The 13,914-nt window shown below is 43.4% G+C and overlaps 1 protein-coding gene across 18 annotated transcripts in view; it reads left to right on the top strand.

Moving 5' to 3' along the window:
- Positions 1 to 13,914, top strand: part of tcf7l2 (transcription factor 7 like 2) — a 92,505-nt gene that overhangs the window by 26,386 nt on the left and 52,205 nt on the right. For all 18 annotated transcript variants that reach the window (XM_010768886.1, XM_010768889.1, XM_010768887.1 and 15 more), the window contains exon 4: positions 6,441 to 6,542. In XM_010768886.1, coding sequence (XP_010767188.1) covers positions 6,441 to 6,542 — 102 coding nt within the window. The remainder of the gene's footprint in view (positions 1 to 6,440; positions 6,543 to 13,914) is intronic.

Consider the following 13,914-nt stretch of genomic DNA (forward strand, 5'->3'; position numbering starts at 1 on the left):
CATATAAAAAATATCGTTTTATTTCGATTACGTTGTTTTCGTAATCGTTGCAAGCCATAATCGTAAATGCGATTTAAAATACGATTAATTGAGCAGCCCTACATATAGCCCATTCAGTTGGTCACCCGAGTGGTCATGAATGCCACTGAAGGCGAGTTTTATTTGTGTCCGAGTATTGGAAAAGCAAGAAAGAGTCACTCAGATAGAGGAGTAGCTCTCACCTGAAAGCCGAGGCATTCTGCAGCTGAGCCTGATGCTAAAGGTGCCAGAGCGCCTGTTCATTAGCGGGGCTGACGGAAGACCAGCCAGCTCCTGCTGGCCTTCACCCTCCCTGCCACAATATTTATAGAGCAGCCAAGAGATACTCTTAATGACACAGGGAAAGGGACAGTGGGAAAGGGGGGGAGGGGGTGCAAATGCCAGAAATGGAACGGTGTTTACTTTCTGAGGCTTGTTGAGAAGTTGGTGGGTTTTACACTGTATTCATGTCACCCTAACACTTCCTTTAAAATCTTTTCAGACTGTGTTTTGATCGTTTTTGTTATAGTCTATCATTAATCTAATTAAAGGTAGTGAAGTACATTTTTTAAAAGCTTCTGACTAAAAAACAATTTTGTGTCCTCAAGTTGTAGACAGATTTGTTGTCGGTTACATGTTGCGCAATCCTTTGAAACTTTCCGGTCAATCAGCTGTTGTTTGAACACCACATTTGTCCACACTTGCTAAGTAAACAGTGTCAGAGCAAAGCCATACTTATCTCATGAACTAGTGTTTAAGAGGGCGAAACTAACTTCCAGAAGAGGCCAGATAAAAGTCAAGTGTTCATTGAAAAAAGTATAGTAGAATCCCACCAAACTGGTTAAAATGTAGTGATTATTTCCCTTTTTTTGCCAAAGACTGAAGTTATTTCTGAAATATTAACAACAGGAGTTGTTTCTCCTGGCCCATTTCACCGATGGGTTAGTAAAGTCTGAGTTGGGTGGAGAGGAATTAAAGGTCATTTGCGAATGACGTGGGAAAAAAAGGCTTATATGAAAAGTGTCAGGTTGAGTTTTTATGCAAGAAGGGGAGTTTGAGGTGGAGGTGGAGATTGTTGGCAAAGGGAGTAGGGGAACAGGAGGTGAGGAGGGGAGGTTTTGGATCAGGTCGGCGGCCCCAGTGCTGTCAGGGCCAGTGGAACCCCCAAGCGGATCTGGCTTTGGAGTAAATATGGGCCCAGCGGACCCCTTCCTGCCCCAGGGCACACAAACCCCAGGCCTTCCCACATTCCACTTTTATTTTCCTGGTTGCAAAATGCCTCTGGCTATCGGAGCAGGTGGGGTATTTTTTCTTTTCTTTAATATTAACTCATAAAATGTGCATTAGTAGAAGCAAAGCAGCCATGATGGGCCCTCTTGTGTCTGCAACTTTCTTCCAGTTTTGTCAAGGTATTCTTGCGTTACTCTATTTGCTCTACAGTCAACCAATTCTTCAAAAGAACATTACTGAACACAGAAACCCAAACAACAATGTATATAGCTCAGTGGGTTAGTTATTTCTTTATTAATTAGGTAGATTTCAAAGTGTCTGTGTTGCATTAGGCTTCTCCCTCCCCCTATTACAGAAAATTACTGTCCCTTCCGCAACAAATTACGTGTTTGTATAGGCACGCAATTGCTTTTTCTCTGGCACCTGTGAGTGAGGACAAAGACTGCCGGTAATATCCGCAGCAGATCAAGATAATATGCTCAGCTCTTGTTTTTAAAGGGATAAAATTGTAGTCAAACTGGATGGACTAATCTTTTAAGCTTGGTGCAGTTTACTTGTAGAGCTTTGAATGGGCTCCCTTTTACTAGCCTTGATCATTTCAGACTTAAATAAAGCTCTTTAGAGTAGCGGTCTGATTGGTGTAATCTGCAAGCTGTCAATCCCATCTCTGAGCGCTCTCCCAGAGGAGCTGCCAGGCCTGTCTACCAGAGTATGTTCAAATGTATGTGAGCATTGTTGTTTAGGTGTGAATGGTTGAGTAAGCATGTCGGGAGGGGGGGTCGCTGTGAATGTACATGTGTCATCTGTAAACGTTGTCAATGACGCCTGTGTAGAGCTATGTCATGTCTGTCATGTTATGAGGCCACAGATGGGCCGAAGATCTGCTGGACTCTCTACAGCAACACACAGTATCCATATGCTAACTCTAAACCCAAGCTGCTATCTGTCTCTGTGCCTTTGCCTGCCTCCCCCCCAATTCTCACATTGCTCACATGGACGGGATGCCTGCTGGAGCCCCAGTGGTCCTCATCATCTGTACCCTGGTTCCCTGCTGGAAGTGTTTTGGAGCCACATTGGCACATAATGAGCTATGTTTGTTTGATTGGTCTGAAGCCCTCTGCTCTTAATCCAAAACAAAACGAACACGCCGTGTGATGGCTGCTGCTCCGATAAACACATCAGACTGGGGCTTGATCAGAAAAAAAAGCTGGTTGTTATAACATAACAATCCTGCACTTTCCTTGTCTCTCATTCACAATAAAACATTTATGAGTAAGACCCCCCTCCCCCGTTCTATGTCAATAGCACATATTGACGTTTGGTTAATGTTTGATAGGATGGGGACAAAATGGTTTATATTTTGGTAGGATCAGAGTCCAGCACTGGTACCAAGTTTTAAGCCAAATAGCCTCCATGCCAGCTTGTTGAATTAGTAACAACAGTGGTGAGGGCCGGTGTGTGCAGACGTGTGAGGATGATGTGTGAGTGCTCAGGATGCCCCTCGAATTGTCTCCAGCCCACTTCCCCTCTGCCACGAGCTGTGACATCGGGAACAAGGCCCCAGCTTGTTTTCACTGCGATGACAGTCAGTGTGGATCTGGGTTAACACTCTGTAGCTCATAACATGCCAGACCTTGGTACAGCAGCAGTAACTCACATGCAAATAGAAAGCACCTGCTCAAACTTAGTATAGTAAAAAGAAGAATAGAGTTTGAGAAAAATGCCAAATTGTATTTGTTTGGTCTTCAATGTAACGATAATTCTGCGCTTTGGACAAATTGGTCCTGAAGGTCTGCAGGAAAAAGTATTTGAAGACATCACCTTGGGACCTTTGGCCCTGGGAACAGGCATGTTTTCTGACAGATTTGTATAGACGAATGGTTAATTGAAAAAAGAAGATACAAAATAATCAATAAGGAAAATAATCATTAGTCATAGGCCCATGTAAACAACTTCCACCACCAGCCCCCTTCTTTTGCTTGGGAAAGCAGTATAGGAGAAGAAAATCGGAACAGTGAGAGTGAGTTCATCCCTCTGTAAGGATTTAGAGGACTCCCTTGTCTTTCACTTCATCAGAGACAATTGAGTCATTCAGCTCCCATTGTGGGTCTGGCCTGGCGTGGAGGGGCGCTGGGTAAGGGAAAAGAAAGGGGGAGGCTGAAAGGGAGAAGGAGAAGCCGTCTGCTGCCCAACCCGAAGCCAGCACAGTCACTGGGTGGCTCTTACAGGGTGGGGGTCTGTCAAGGGGGGCGTTTTAGTGTTTGTGTGTGTGTGGGAGGAGGGCAGGAAGAGAGACAGAGGAGAAGAGAGAGTTATCCTGGAACTCCGGAGCAATTTGTCACATTGGAATGGCTCTTGAGTTACCCGGGGGGCCCCCTCGTAGCGGGAGAGTTTTCAGGTCGCAGAGTAGGGAACAGGGAGGGGTTTGGAGCAGCAGAGAGGGGTCAGAGGTCATGGCCTACTCAAGCCCAGGCGGTGCGTCGGTTAGCGGGGCAGGCGGATGGGGCGGAGGAAGAGGAAGGAGGCCAAGAAGGGGGATGTCGGAAAGCCCGGTGCTTGCTGGGACTCCGTTTTCTTTGGCATGCTTGTAAAACCTGCAGGAGAGATTAGTGTGTGAGAACATTTGTAATAGCAGGGCTGAAGTGAAGCCACTTGTCGGGGCATGCGCTGCGGCACCCTCCCCGTCCGTAGTCTTTCAGTGTCTCTCTACCACAGTCGGGTGTCACCTTCACGCTCCGTGCCCACCTTCTCAGAGCGTCCTCTCGCCTGACCTCTTCTCCGGCTGCAGCTGTGTATGAATACTTGTATGTGTGAGCATGTGTGTACACGCACATGCAATGGCAGGACTTTCCCATGACTGTATATACATCCAACCCCCCTTCTCTACCCAACTGCCTCGTCTTCTAGCCCCCCCCCACCCTACCCGGCACCAATGGACACTGTCTTGAATTACTTCATGGATGACAACAGCCCAGTCACTCTCTTCCTCGTCTTTTACTGTTACAACACCACCCCCGTCTTCTCCTCCTCCTCTCCCTCCTTCATGGCAATTAATACCCAGTGTGGGGGGTCCATAAAAACCCACAAGAGTACAACTCTGGAGTTTTTTTTACAACCTTTCCTTTTTCCACTCTCAGGACATGCAAACAAGCATAAACAAACTCAGTTTTTTAGCAATAAAAACCACCTTGGAGTCATAAATGAGTGGTAGCTGTGGAGAAAGACCAGGCAGCAAACCGTTTTTCCCCTCGCATAGGCTGTAACCGAGGACATGGAGTCAATAACTCCCTCCAGCGTCTACCACTGGCAGGCACCCCACAGTGAACTCTTCACTAATTACCACTGATTTAGACACAGTCTCAGGAAGGGTCGCGACACACTCACTCTCTGACTAGCTCTGAAACACAGCACACAGACACACACCCGGCCTCACATGCATACAAACTCGCTGTCACCATTAGTGGATGGCAGTACAAATAAATGTAATCTAATGTACCTGCATTGGTAAACAACTGCCAAACTGGACTTTGACTGCACTGTTTTAATTTATTAAACAGCAATGCCTCACATTTGACTCACCATGTGTCAAAATGTGATCCTGGGTTCTGAGCCAATAATGATGGTGAGATAATTATGCAATGTAACACAATTTCATGAACCTTTCTTAGGTCTTGTGTCATAACTGCAAAGAGGCACGTGATCTCAATCACTCATAAGTGAAAAGGATTCAGATAGCATCTTCAAGTAATTCCAAACATGTGTAAAGGCAGTCCGAAGTTCAGATGAGTTCAGACCCTTTACAGATATGATCATGTTGAAGGTGCAAATGGCATCATGGTCCTGGAAACCTTAGTATCAGTTAATCTGTCCGACTGTCTTTAGGGGAATACTGTTGTGTAATAGCAGCACATAAGAATTAACATTTTCATTTCTTTCTTTGTGCTATCAAGTATCTTTGGCACAAAACTTACAAAACAGGATTTTTGTATTTATTAGCCAGCACCAAATGTTGTTCCTGGTGGTTTCTTGAGACATATACAACATTTAAATGTACTTTTAAAAAAAAATGCTTGGCCGGGAAATGGTTTTTAACTACCGGTTTCGTTGGTGGTTGTGTCAAACAGTTAATTTCAGGCCACTGAGGTTAATATTTGAATGTGAGGGATGTCCTGCTGCCTAAGTAGTTTCCCTTCTTCACATGTTTTAGGTCATTCAACTCTCAGTACGGTACCCATTCCTAAGGCCTCAGAGCTGAAACAGCAGCTGTGACCTTTTTACCTCGAACTAGGTGGCTGTGACATTGACATGCAGTCTGGACTACATACTTTAGCAAACACCAGGCAGTCCATGGTTGACATGTCTGAAGAGAATTGGCTGTATAGTCAGAGTAATTTCACTTTCATGTAAATATGCGCAAAGTGTTTTTTTTGGGTATTTTTGAAGGAATATGTTGAAGATGAAGACAATAACCTTGTAGTTCTACGTAAACCATTCAAGGTAGAGTAAGAAAAGCACGTCATCAAATTAGAAGGACTCCACCCACTTTATAACAGACAGATGTTTCTCATGACCCTTGTTTCTGCTTATCTGTTTTTCCTGTGTGTGTGAGAGAGAGAAAGAGGGAGAGACTTTTGATAGAGCCCAAGTCAATCATTAATGGGAGCCGTCAGGAGGCTTAAACCCAGAGGAGTGGAGTCAGACGCCACACTTTAACCTTTTTATGGGTTCCAATAAAAGTCTGACAACATTTATGACATTAGGTCATCTCAAAGCCACGAGCTTAGTATAGTACTACCTTTGACCTCTGCCCTCCCCCAACTCCAAATGAGTTACTTAATGCAACCCAAAGTCACTAGTAAGCTACTTTACAAAAGAAAAAAATAACCTTTTGTTCTAAAATTCCTGCTCACTGAGTCTGGCTACCAAAGAACTACCTGTTTTATGCTTTATTTATTTATGATAATACTACTGTGTACCCATACTGGACTCTCATATGCATGCTTGAGGCCGTCCTCACCCCATCCACCTTTTAGATCTTTGTTTTCCACGTTTTTGAGTTTCCACACCAATGTCAAGAAATGTCTTCCTTTTTTGGTGTCTTATTTTTTATTTGTTCTTTTTGGTTTTTGCTTTCTGCATTGTTAACATGTTTGCTTTCTTTCTCTCCATTCTGTTTCCTTTCTACCATTCAGTACCTACAGATGAAATGGCCCCTTCTAGATGTTCAACAAGGGGGTCTTCAAAGTAGACAAGCACTTAAAGATGCCAGGTCCCCGTCACCGGCACACATCGTTGTAAGTAGAACTCCGCCCGGTACTTTTCTTCTTTCACCAGCTCTTCTTCCCTTATGCATGACAGACAGACAAACAAACCCTGCTTTTCTTCTCTTACCCATACCTCTTCGGTGTTAAAGCCTCCCCTTGTCCCCATAAGTGGATGTTTTGACTAGAAAATGCACATTTGTTTGCATTTCCCCTTAAATCACAGTCACTAACGCACCCAGACAGTTTTATGTAAACTTGTTATTTTATAAGTGCACATTTTGACATGGAGAAGTGTTGTGAATCCCAGAAAAACAGAGCTTATGTCTGTTAGTGAGTGATCAGGAGGCAAATGTCAATGGGGGTTGCCACTGTGGTAGGTGCAGCAGTTGTTCTTTGGACAGCAACACCACCTTTTAATCCCAGAGAGAAATGATAACCCAGCCCAGCCTCTTTCTGAGCTGCAAGATTGTGGAAAACTGGTCTTATGTTGACAAAGAGAATGGGCTAATGCTGGTCTTTTAACATATCGTATTTGAGGAAAGTGTGGGCGTTCCTTCAACATTGATTACCCTATTCATGGAGTTGGAGGAGTAGTCTGGCAGGAGAGTTGGCTGGACAGCCATAGGGGCACACGCAGCACATGCACAACACAGAGCATCCACCACTGGCATGTCAATATCTGAGAGGCAAGCCGCGCTAGAATGAACAATTGAGTATAAACTTAGTCGTTAGCTAAAGGCGGAACGTTTCTCAAGAGGTCAATGGAAAGGTTGAACGTAGGGAAGTGTACGTACTGTATGTGGTCACAGGGTTAGCAAGAAAAAATCAATGGGAGTGGGGATTGAGCAGAATTAGTGAGGTGATCATGAATGCCCTGGGACATTATTGGCACAGTTGTTACTTTTGTTTTGGAGTCGGCCATCTTCTACATATTGTTATGAAAATGAAAATTTGAAAAGCACATAACTATTTGAGATTGAGAAACCTTCCAAGTTTGTTTGCTCATCTAGAATATCTCCTGTAGTAACCCTCGAGCTGGAGCTAATAATACACGGCTGACCCTTTGTGTTTAAGCACTCTACGAAGCAATGCAGTTAGTAGTCGTCACAGCTGTGGAGCTCACACAGAAGGTAGCAAAGATTTTGTATCACACAAATTACACTGTCGAGACAGAGTGTCCCTCTGAGTCGCATTTGACATTTGATCAGTTGAGTTACTTTTATGGTGTGTAATAAATACCATCTCGAACAGTTACTCAAAAGTTGGCAAGCCAAGGCCTCCTTGGTATTTTGCCCATTTAAGTTAAGCACGTCTTAAAATAGCAGGAGTCGACAAGGCTGTTTATTTGAAACAGAAACCTTGTCAAAAGTTGTGTTTTTAAGACAAAGAGCTAGCAATGACAGCGTTATACTGAACAAAACAAGCCCAGCTAAGGCCCTCCTTATCTTTCTCTGCGATGCTAGTGTTATTTATATACCAAAGGGTTCAGGGGCCTCTTCTTACTTTGTTATTTTAGGAGAGGCTGAGAAATGAGTTCCAACTCCTATGAAGTCATTAAACTGGTTGTAGGCAACAAAAGCTGCAGGTAAATACTTGAGGTTTTGTCCTGCTATGACTCATACGGCTGTAAATACTTAATACCTCACATCCATTTAACTCCTGCTGTACGATTCCCTTTTAAATGAGCTTTGAGAACAACACATTTAGTGTAATCATTGTTGCTCCAACTTGCATTAGTTGCATGATTTAATTGTTGCTGTAATATATATCTATATCTACTAGGGCTGTACCCAAATATCCGAATATTCGTTCGTTGGAGTACTATTCGGGTTTCAAATTCGTTATTCGGATATTCTTTTTTTTCTTCTTTTTTTTGATTTATTGAAATCTCCAATATTAACGTAAGAGCTTGTGCCTCTTTGGGGGGTGCTAACACTTAACCATAAACGTTATCGTTTACTTTCTCCGTCTTTATATGTAGATATGACTTTTTCTCCATTAATCTCCGTTACGTTGTTTCCATAGCTCTTCTAACTCATCCATGTCCATACAAAATAGGAAGCCAAGCCAAATTACACTTAAGACATATACAACTGCAACGAAAGTAACAAACACAATGCAATATCCTGTTCAATTTCAAAGAACACAAATTGGGTTATATACATTAACAAATAAGTATAAAACAACAATACTGTAGAATAACAAAAAGAATGCCGTGATTAAACCGAAATACACGTGTCGAAGCGGTTCGCTGCTGATTACTGCCCCCCCCCCCGAACGAATATTCGCTGCTGATTACTACCGAATATCCGGATCCCGAAAAATGGTATTTGGGACAGCCCTAATATCTACAGTATATACTGTATGTATATATATATATATATATATATATAGAACATTTTTTATTTGTATTAGGTTGCTCAAAAGCAAGTTAGCTCACATGATCTTAAACACTTTGGTGTTTTATTATTGGCAAAATAAATTCAAGCATCTATTTTTCCCAATGCAACACTAACAGGCTTAGAACGAAGATGCAACACCAAAACAGGAACTGGCTGTGGGGCACAAACGTACTTGAAACAACTAAGATGGACAACCAGTCAGATATTTGAACTTGCACATTGCAGGATAACAGACCCTTTCTCAATACTACATGTTACTGTACCTATTAACTATAATTAAAATATTGTATATTGGTGATAAATAACTCAGTATATAATATTTTAATGAACCTTCTAGTTTTTTTTCTTTCTTTGGGCTTTAGTTCTTAGATTAAAACAGAAGCAAAATCAGAATTGACGAGTGGGAGCTCTATTAAACTGACATTGTGATTAGTACTGACACTGATCAATATTAGAGAATACATTGTAAAATGTGTGGTCATATTGCCCAGCCCTAGTGTGATCTGAGTACACAGGCTGGTAAGATCAGAGGCATTGCAGCATCGCTGCCTAGGCGCACATCTAGCTGTTAGAGTGATAAAATTGAATGTGAAATGCAGCTTGTATAGTTGCCGCTCCTGCCATCCCGCTCCAGCACCCACCTCTGACTGAGAAGGAATTGTGATTGAATGTTTCCCTGGTTTGCATCATACTGGCTGTTGTACATATAGAAAAGACAGATTACGGTAGACAGCATCATGAATGCCAATAATAACTCCACATGGACTCCCACTGGTCTCGCTCAATCAGTCAAGCCATTTCATTTCTTTTTTAGTGGAAGATGTAGGCATACATGTTCCAGTACGTGATCCCCTTATCAATAAATAGGGCTGTAAACGGTAGTTGGTTTTTCGTATACCAATGCAAAGGAACACCTTGATCTCTCTAGCGGGAGTGGCAGTTAGATGCTCCAGCAGTGATAAGAAGACCCAGATTGGCCTACTAGATAACAGCAGTCTGAAGCCTGAGTGACCCCGAGTGAGTTGAAACCACAATAAAAAAGACAGTGAGAGTTAGAGGGAGGGATACAGATGTCTATAGATAAGGCCTGTTAGAAAGTTGTGGCTGAGGAGAAAGATGGAAGAGAGATGGACAGGGACGGAGGTGCAGACAGGCGGTCTCATTTCTGGCTGGAAGGCTCAGTCGAGGTGGAATGCTGGAGGATCAGCTGAGAAAAAGAGGAAGTGACCTCACGCAGGCCGGTCTTTCGGAGGGCACGCTGTATGCCCCTGTTTACCATGCCCTCAAAGGGGGCCACGCAGGACCCTTTGAAGTGCCTGACCACCCCGCAGGCAGTCTCAAAAGCTGCCGCCGCTGAACTTTTATGCCATTGGCTAAAAGTTATTCAATATTTATCCATCTATTGATGTGTATTTTTTGAGGGAGAGACTCCAAGAAATATTTGTATGCTTCACACAGTCCCTGAAGGAAAGATCATAAACAATACTTGCTTTGTCAACTTGCCTTTCATTGTGATTTAATTTGACACGTATACTTAGCAGGAAGTTGTTTAAAGCATATGGTCAAATGTTATAAGTGGTGTGTATTATTTTTGTTATTACCCCAATATTTTCAAGAAAGTGATTATTAGATTAACCGAGTAACAACAACAAAAATACCGCACCAGATTGCTTGTTAAATCTATGACTTGAAGTGTGTGTGTGTTTGTGTTGTGTGTGTTTGTGTTGTGTGTGTTTGTGTTGTGTGTGTGTGTGTGTTGATAGCATCAACATAAGTGCAGTAAAATATGTTGGTAAGTTATGACAGCATTTGGCTGGAAGGGACAATATATACCCTATATGTTCCCCCGCATTTAAAATATTAAGTATTTAATTACTGAGAGATTTCTGAAGTTAGTCGTTCGGGGAATGGGGGCCCAGAAACCCCCCCCGATTGGGCCAAAAAATTGGATTAAAAACCGCACCAACAAAAACCAAACAGAACCAAACTAAACTTTTTTCCCCCCCTTGGACCCCCAGTCCCCCCCCAAAACGGGGGTGGCCAACCAAAACCGGCAACGCAAACCCATGGCAAAACACACAACACATGGCAAAACCCCACAACACAACAAACAATAACACCAACACCCAAACACAACCACACCCAAAACCACACCCAAAAAACACAACAAACAAAACCAACACCAACAAACAACCACCCCAAACCCAACACCACACCAAAATACACAAACACACCAACAAAACAAAAAACCAGCCAAAACCACACACAACACACAACGCAAGACCCCCAAACCAAAACACACCACCAAAACAAACCCAACAAAACAAACCCACAACACACGACCCCACAAACCACCACAACAACACCAACACACACCACCACACCAAAACAACCAACAACACACAAAAGCCCACCAACCAAACAATCCACAAACCAAACCAACCAGCCCTTTTTTTTTAGGAGTTCCCCCCCTAAAGAAGGGCCCCCCCTTAGCCCCCCCCCACTTGGGGGTTTTTTTTTGGAAACAATGTCTCCCCCCAAAAAATTGGTTTTTTTTTTGTTCCTGTTTAAAGAGCCTTTTTTTCCCCAAAACTGGGCAGCAAGGGGGGAACGGGGGCCTGGGAAGTTGGTTCGTTTTTAAAACCCATTTTTTTTTTCCCCAAGCCCTGGGCCCCCCGCCCTTTTCCAAAAACTGGGTGGGGGGGGGTTTTTTGTAAATTTTGGTTTGGGTTGGGTGCCCGCTGGTGGTTTGGTCGGGGGTCCCAAGAGGGGGGGGGTAAAAGTTTTGGGGGGGGAAAAAAGCCCCCCCATGGCGCCAACCAAGGGGGGGATTTGGAAAGGGGGGGAGAGGGAAGGGCCAAAACTTTTTTTGGCCCCCTCCCAAAAAGGGCTACCGCGCTCTCTATGGTGTAACCAAATTAAGTGGGGTCGGGGTGCCGGAAAGGGGCAAAAGTGAATGGAATCCATTTGGACGCCCAAATTTTTTTTAAATTTGGGCTTTTTTGGCAAAAAAGAACAAAAACCCCCCCCTTCCAAACACACACCCCCCTTGGGGGAAGCCCTTTTTTTTTACCACTTTTTAACAGAGAAAAACATTGCCCCCCCCCCCCCTTTTATTTTGTTTGATCCCCCCATTCCCCCCCATTCCCCCCCTTTTTATTTCCCCCCTTCCCCCCTAAAGAATTGGGGTACCCTGGGCCCTTTTTTTTTTTTTTTTTTGGAGGGGGTGGGGAAAAAAGGGAAGCCTTTTTTTGGAAAGGACCCGTTGTGTTTTTTGTTTTTTTTTTTTTCAATAATTTATAAGAAAAAAAAAAAACAAAGAAACCAGAAAACCCCCCCAATCCTTTTTAAAGCCCGGGCCATTTCCCCAAAGGAAAAGACAAAACAATTTTGCCCAACAAATGGACGTTCGGTGGGGGATCCCCCCAACAATGGGGTCCACCCGAAAGAGGAAACTGTTAAAAATGGAAGGCCGCCCTCAAAATGTGGAAATTGCCTTAACTCCCCCTTAGTTTTTTTTTGGGGTGGTTAAGAAAAAGGGACCCCCAGGGCCAAAGGGGGAATTTTTCCCCCACAAATTCCCCACCCCCTTCGACTTGGAAACCCGCCGTCCCCCCCTTCCCTGGTCCCCCCCCCCCCATGGTTTTTTTAGAGGGAAAAATGGGGGAAGCAAAATTTAAAGGGGGGGCTTTTTTTCCTTTTTTTTGTTGGGGGTCTGGGAAAATGGGGGCCCCCAATTGAGCCCCCAACCGGGGTTTTTTTTTTAAGCCGCCAAAAAGAAACAAAAATTGGGGCCCGGGGCCCAGGAACCCTCCCTGGGGAAAATGGCACTGGGGCCTTTTTTCCTTTTTGCCCCCCAAATCCCCTTTCCCCCTCTTCAACCAACAAAAAAAAAAAAACCAACGGGGAGGAGGAGGAAAAAAAAAAAAAGAGGAAGAGAATGGCAAAAGAAAGGGCCCCCAAAAAGGCCCCCCCATCCCCCAAAAAAAGAAGTTTTTTTTTTTCTTTGGGCAAATTGGTCCCTGCCCTTAACCCGGGTTGCATGGCCCGAATTTCAGGAACCAAAAACAAAGGAAAGCCCAACTTTTTTTTTTTATCCCCATTCCTTTCTAACAATGGACAGAGAAAAACGCGGTCAAAGGAAAGTTTGGGAATGTGGAATGTCCCTGGCCTGTCCTTTTTTTTCTTAAAACACCAAAAAACTAGAAGTAAGCCAAAAGTCAAAACAATGCTTTCAAAAAATACCAAGTCCCTTCGACCCCAAATTTGTCTTTGGGATCCAACAGTTCATTGTTGGCAAAAAAATGGTCCCTTTTTTCTTTTTTCTTTGAAATGCTTCGGCTTTTAAGATTTGGGGGTTTCCTGGTTTTTCATTGTTTTTTTTTCCTTTTTTTTTAATAATATGAAAAAAACCGTCAGCTCTTTTCTTTTTTTGTTTTTTTTTTTTCACAAGCCAGTAACCCATTCTTTTAAGAGAAAATACAGAATGAATTTTGGGGAATAAAATGAAGCATTTGGTTTTCTGTAGTTGTTTTTGGTTAAGGCTTCAGGTTTGGAAGTTTCCTTTTGCAAGCCATAAAAAAATGGCCCAGACATTTCCATCACTTTTTCCTCCACATAAAATTTTAACCAATAACTTTGTGGAGGCAAGTGCCCCTTCCCGTCCTTCCCAATCCCTGTGCCCGATGCTTTTTCCCACTTACCTTTCTTGGAACCCAACACACAACGCAACACACAAATAAGCAAAAACAGTGAGGCGCAAGTTGGGAAATGGTTTTTAAAAACCCTCCAGCCGTCCCTGCTTTTTGCCAAGTGAAAAGCTTTACAAAAAACAAAAATGGAAGACCAATTTGTTTTTTTGTCAGAAACCAGGGCTTGTAGGCCTTCTAGGACTCCCTTAAGGGCTGTGTCGTGTTGTTGGTTGGTGGGGCGCTCTGGTGTGGGTGTGTGTGTGTTTGTGTGGTGGGGTTCTTGGTGTTGGTTGTGTTGTTTTTGGTTGT

Source organism: Notothenia coriiceps, unplaced genomic scaffold (genome assembly GCF_000735185.1).
Source record: "Notothenia coriiceps isolate Sejong01 unplaced genomic scaffold, NC01 NC01_scaffold00006104, whole genome shotgun sequence".
NCBI classification, from domain to species: domain Eukaryota; kingdom Metazoa; phylum Chordata; class Actinopteri; order Perciformes; family Nototheniidae; genus Notothenia; species Notothenia coriiceps.